The sequence below is a fragment of the Sitophilus oryzae genome, unplaced genomic scaffold (genome assembly GCF_002938485.1).
Source record: "Sitophilus oryzae breed Bouriz unplaced genomic scaffold, Soryzae_2.0 scaffold_111_pilon_pilon, whole genome shotgun sequence".
Taxonomy (NCBI): Eukaryota; Metazoa; Arthropoda; class Insecta; order Coleoptera; family Curculionidae; genus Sitophilus; species Sitophilus oryzae.
The window spans coordinates 11,000,862-11,007,522 of NW_022145749.1; the positions used below are offsets into that span (position 1 = coordinate 11,000,862).

Below are 6,661 nucleotides of genomic sequence, written 5' to 3' on the forward strand. Positions count from 1 at the left end.
ACATACGCACAGAGGTGAAATAATGAAATCCGGTATGCATATGTGGTCTGTGTAGTCCAAACACAACAACGTAGTGTAATCAGAAGCCTGGATTAGCTACATGGACCCTCAATGAAAAAACGCAAAAATAAGCCCTTTTACATCAAACAGTAATAACATCCTTAAAAATCCAAGTACGGGAATTTCAACAATTTGGCAACCAGGCTTGATTGCATCCTACACCGTCACTGGTGAATGCGTTCCTCTAGTATATACAGAAGTGTCTAGCCCTAGCAGCCAACTATTAAGCTTGACCAATCAGGTTGGTTAGCGTGGTTATTTTGAGGGTGTTAATTTATTTGTGTTTGTCAAAAACTCTAACGTGATTGGTCGGGCTTAATAGTTGCCTGCTAGGGCTAGACACAAGTGTATATACAGTTCTAGGATTTAGTTTAGTTAATACGTGCTAACGAACAGTGATACATCTGATCAAAACGTTGTGTAAAGTTTAAAATCAAAGACAATGTCAATTTAAAACATATATATTATATCATAATCCACATAATTTTCCACGACTTTTAATGAAACATATTAAAATAGTAAACATCATTTATTGAGTAATGAACGAATTTCGTACGAAAAGTGTTTCAAAAAAATCCACCTAAATCCAAACGTCAGCCTCGTCGTCAATGACCCATAATCGATAACGATAACCTCCTCACCAGCTCCAAGCAAGCAACTCCTTTATACAACACCTCAGCCCCGGAAAAGACCCATAGGCAATATTTCATAAGTAAAAACGGGGCATCGGGGAGGGTCTCATAAAAGCACCTCGCCATTTAGTCGACTGTTCCCCGAGGATGTCGTCAGTTCCAGATTGTTTTCAACCTCTGTATATATTGGCTGATAGGGTAATATCGAGACGAGATGGATATTGTAGAAAGGGATCTCCACGTAAAAATAATATTTAAATTGTTGGGTTTCTTTTATTCTATTATTATGACTATATTAATTGTGATTTTTTCATTTGCTATATTAATTATTTACCTTTAGCTTTCACCAATTGAATAATTTTTAATATAATTTTTATATGAAGATCATAGACCATATAGCAAAATAAAAACACTAAATCACCACAATACACCAAAACACTTTTACTTTTACACTGGACGCGCGTTTCACTAACCATGTTAGCATCATCAGCAGATGATTATAAACTTAAGATGATTATAAACTCTTTAGTGTTAGGTTAGGTGTGTTACACACCAACCCAAACCCTTTTGGAAAATTGTTGGTTTTTATTTAAATTACAAAAGTGTGGTAATTTTCAGTAACATAGGTGATCAACTAGGACTTATAACTGTTTCATTAGGTAGAAGTAAAAGTAACTGATGATTTGCCAGTCAAAGAAAGGATAGGCAATACCGCGATTTTTACTGTTGACTGACCGTGATTATTTAATATCAATGATTTAAAACTGTAACGTGATCACAACTCTCATACTGTTCCATGGCTTATCTCATGCACGATACTTGAAAACTGATACTGTGATTTCTAATATCAGTGAGTTAAAAGCTTGATGTGGTCATGACTTCCAATCTTTAACATTCGTTGATGTTTGTTGTAACGACTTGCAGGAAGCAGTAATGCAGTCATTGGTACTAACTACTACCATTACTCGCTGACAAGCATTTTACACGCATAATAAGATGGTTACGTTAGGCGTTTCCTTTCACGAGCTTTTCTGTGACTAAAAAGCGAGATACGTGTTGTTATCTCTTTTCCGCACTCCGGACGGTCAAAAATCTCATTGTTTTATTGCCTCCTTACTTTTTAGTTGCGGCTGTTAACTGAGTTTATAATTCTTCTCCATTGCGTTCTATTGTGCACTGCTTCTTCCCACCGATTCTGCTGAATGCTTATCCCCACTGACATGCTTATCCCCTTTAACCTTTCGTGGAAAATATCTTTGTATCTTTTAAGTTGTCCACCCGGTTTTCTCTTACCGTTTACAAGCTGACCGTAAAGAAGAGATTTTGGTAGGCGTTTTGCTTGTATCCTGCATACATGACAAGCCCATCGTAAGCGGGATTTAGCCATCATGACTTCAGCGCACTCAAAGCTAGCTTTTTCAAGGACCTATAAGTTTGAGATATGGTGGAACCATTTGATTCTTAAGAGTTGTCTAAGGTGTCTCTGTTGAAACTTGTTTAACTCTCTTGCAACTTGTTAAGTCAGTAATTACTAATACTACGACGGTCTCAGTTCTTAGTCCTTAGATTTTGAAATTTAATACTTTACGAATTTAAAAAAAAATGTTGTAAATTAAAAAATGCTGACTTTTGGTAACAGTTACAGTTATGTTACGTGATTTTTTGATATCAGTGATTACATCACAAATTTTGATACATTGCTCATAGCTGAGACAAATATATTTCTAGTGATAATATATTTAGTTAAAATTAATAAATTAATTAAGGTTTCTACAGAAATGAAAAACGTTTCTACAAAAAAATCTAGATGTCGGTATTCAAATTCAATTCAAATTCAAATTTCTTTATTAGACCCCATTAAGTTTTACAGAATAATATTAGTATTAATAAATGTGTGTCTAAAGGGATCGCATCGCGATTAAAAAACCGATACAATGGCACAAAGTGCCAGAGTGGTGCGACCCCAAATAAAAAATAGAAAGAAATTAAATTACAAAAATAAACAGAATTAAAAAAATTAAAATTATATTGTCAAGACTTAAATAGATGTCAACTTGGGTTTAGATCAAATTGGGAAAAAAACAATTTGATATAGGCCCAAGAGATCGGTTACCTGCATGACATCGACCCAGATATGTTTTTAAATAACATTAATAATTAAACAATTAAAATACAACAATCTCGGGTCGATAATCAAACGCAGGCTACCAAAGTTCGATTGCCTCATAATTCTCATAGCCGGGTGAATGTAATTAGATGAAAACAGATTGAACGATGTAACGGCGATGACCACGAGGATATAAAATGTATGCTGAAGAGTCGAGAGGTTAGTCCATCGATGGTCGTATTATACAGTTAGTAATTCGCGTCCTCATCAGTCCATTGGCAAGCATGGCGCAGACGAGAATAATTTCCTGTAAGTGCTTAGTTAACTAAAACCATTAAGTCTTGGCATTCCCCAGGTATATTATATTGTAAGACTTTATATTAAATAAATGAATATTTTATTCAATGGTTGTTTTGATTGCGAGAGAACCTGGTATAGCGACCCTAGCAAACAACCCCCAGCTAGGTCGCGACATATGGTGGGCGCCGGTCTCTTTTCAAATCAAAGCAACCTGTTTGAATGCAAATTTTTAATTACTTTCTTTAACACCACGACATGTGGTGGAGGCGCCAGTCTCTTTTTATCAAAAGCAGCCTTCTTTTAATGCAAATTGGTAAACCCACCTCCACCAACAGTGGAGGCAAAAGTTCTTTATTTTTTAATTCAATTTTTTTTTCAATACTACCCCAATCAAGACATGTGGTGGAAATGTCGTTTTATCTGCTGCAAAACAGCCCTTTTAAAGTAATTTTTTAATTAATTATTTTTTATATTTTACGCCACCACAACATGTGATGAAGGCATGTATTTTAATTTTTTATATTTTGGAAATGCCAAGAATGTCCTAATTTAACTTATTGAATTGATTCAAATATATTTAGTTTTTGCTTTTAACATAGTTTCTTTATTTTGATTAATATTATCCAATATGCAATTTTCGTCAAATTTAAATTTTGCATATCAATTTTATTGCCGATTTTTGTTTTTCATGCAAAATATACAGAAATGATTTTTAAATTTTAGTATATTTAAGTTGATAAATATTTAAATAACCTATATCTACTATTATAGTATGAATATTTTATTTTATAGTTTTTATTAAGTATCACATAATAATTGAATACCCTATATATTATTTGAATATTATTTATTACTATTTATAAAGTCAAGTGCTGAAAATGCTGACGACTGTAGTTTTCACCCTGACCTACACATCTGTTTTATTTTGAAATATGGTACATTCTCATCCACATTTGTTTATTATTTTTCTAACGTTTAAATTTCATTCAAATGCCAATGGCTTTGTCTATATTTAAATATTTCTTGATATATTTCAATGTCATAAACTCTCTAACTAATTATTTTTAAACAAGCTAAACTTTTTATTTTAAAATTTTTCATGATGGAATTTCAAAGACTTCCAGTTCTGCCTAAATTTGTTGAACCCCCTACATTTGACCCTAGGTACGATTGCCCAGTGTCTTTTATTTCTAACTACGATAAAATTACTGATAGAAATGGTTGGGATTGTGCATATAAAATTCGATATTTGCAGTGTTACCTGAAACACGCATCTGTCTTTTGGTTTGAAAAATACGCGAAAAATAAAAATAATTTACATAAAACTTGGCCGGATCTGAAAAGAGATTTTATTTTAAATTTTGGCGGTGATATAGCAATAAGAAAACTAAAATCCAAATTGCGCTCACGTAAGCAGGATGCAAACGAAGATATTAAACACTATTACTTTGGCTTACTTTCAATGTTTCAAGAAATATATGATGAAATTAATTTTGATCAGTTCAGAGACTATTTTGAGAATGGTTTGCATCCATCTTATGACAAATATTATTATATGTTGTCAAGCCGTGATATGGATTTTACCACGTTAAAAAGTATTATTTTCAAGTTGAGTGATCTAAAAGACAGAAGTTCAGATTGTAACACGTTGGCACGTTCGTCCCGCTTCTACGAAGGTAGTACAAATTTAAATAATTCAGCTAGTAAAAATAATTATAAACATAATGATTACTATAATTATAATTCAGACGATTTAAAAAGGAATAAAAGACAGGTAGAGCATGACTCTTCGTACAATGGTCATAGGGTTGAAGATATTGATAATGTAAGAGGCAAATCAGGACATGAGAATAAAAAATGCTATGGCATGAATATTAGCTATGATAATCAGTATAAAACAGTTAATGCTAGCTATAGGTATAACAATACAGACGAATATAATTTTAATACGAATTATGAGAGAAGACAACAAAAGTTGATTGAAGATAACCGGACAAAGAGTTTCGAACAAAACCCACCCTTAGTTGAGGACTACCAGAGCAGGATTTTTGAACAAAACCCACCCCTGTTTGAGAGACAAACAGCTGATATGCATGGTATATTTATTGTGTCAGAGGAGCATGAGATAGAGGAGAATAGTGTGAATATTTTGGAAGAGGACGATTTGGATTCCCTCAATTTAGAAAGTGCACGGATAGAGGAATATTGTGATGCCCTCCCCGTGGCAATGGGATACGCACAGGCAGAGGAAGTGAATGATACCCTCCCTGTAGCAATAGAGTTCGCACAGGTAGAGGAAGATGATGCCCTCCCTGTTGCAAGTGAAGTTATGCCGGCTGAGGATGAGTGGAATACCCTCCCTGGCAATGTCGAGGAAGATGAAATAGAAAAATGGAATCCTTTCTTTCTCGAAGAAGAGAAATGCAACTCCTCAAGTGTACCAATGTTTTGTTTTAACAATGTGGAAGATAAAGATATACCTCCGACACAAGAAGTTACGCATATAAGAAGCAAAAGTATACGTCTATTAGACAACCCTTGTTGGAACCGACAGTTTGACTATTTTGATCGTAAAACAAACGTTCCAAGAGAAGAAACTCGTAATGAATTTAGACCCCAGCAAGTCATTTCTTGCACAACTAGGACACTGGATATGATGACCAAAAGGCCAAACGCCAAGATGGCGAAGGATATCATTATCCACCCTAGCCACCCTCCCTGGACTCGATGCTTATGAGTCATATTTAGAGTTGAAATTAGAATCAAGAAACGCATGATTGTATAAAGGACCTGATAAAGACTATTTAATTAACTTAGTATTTATTTTTTTGACTTTTAGTTGTAAGACTTATTTCTTAGACTTATCTTAGACTGGCAGAAACTAATTTATTTTTGAGTATTTTTAGGTGACATTTATTTCCTAACATTGAGCAAAAATAAGGATAAGAAAAAAGAAGGAAAAAAAATACTTTCAAGGTAAGCTGAGGTAAAGTATACTCAAACCTACTACATTTACAGCTCCTGGGGAAAGATTGTGTAGCTATGCTGGTCTTAAAGAACTGCTCGGATGATATTTTGTTAGTTGATTTGTTGTTATTTTTATTCCTAGTATCAACGTCACGTGACTATTTTGGCCTAGGATGCCCATTATTTTTTTTAAAATGCCGTGATTGTTTTAGAGGTACCAGTTGAATTTGATTATTTTTTTTCCCGAGTCAGAAACAAATATTATTTATAATTTATGTTAGTAATAAAAAAGAAAAATAAACTGCGATAGTTTTGTCAATATGTATGTTATTGTTCTGTTTTTGTAGACTGTTTGTGTATATGTTTCCATGTTGACAAAACGTTATTAGAAGCCACGCGACTTTTCCAAACAATCTTTCATCTCTTAGGAGATAAAGGACGTATTAACCAATGTAGTAGGCAGAATTAAAAAGATGCATAACGATTTTGTTTCTCAAGAAAGAATTTGATGAATTTCGCCATATATATATAATTTTCCTTCGTCTAAATGAAAAGAAAATGTGAACGTTATAATAAATACTTACTTTCTATTTTG

General features: G+C 33.5%; 1 protein-coding gene across 1 annotated transcript; it reads left to right on the plus strand.

Annotated features, from left to right (window-relative positions):
- Positions 1–4,049: 4,049 nt before the first annotated feature.
- On the plus strand, positions 4,050–5,911 carry LOC115885935. The gene is made up of 2 exons (XM_030904971.1): positions 4,050–4,956; positions 5,011–5,911. Exons 1-2 carry the CDS (start codon positions 4,199–4,201, stop codon positions 5,834–5,836), a joined length of 1,584 nt encoding a protein of 527 aa, XP_030760831.1. The 5' UTR covers positions 4,050–4,198; the 3' UTR covers positions 5,837–5,911.
- The last annotated feature ends 750 nt before the right edge of the window (positions 5,912–6,661 follow it).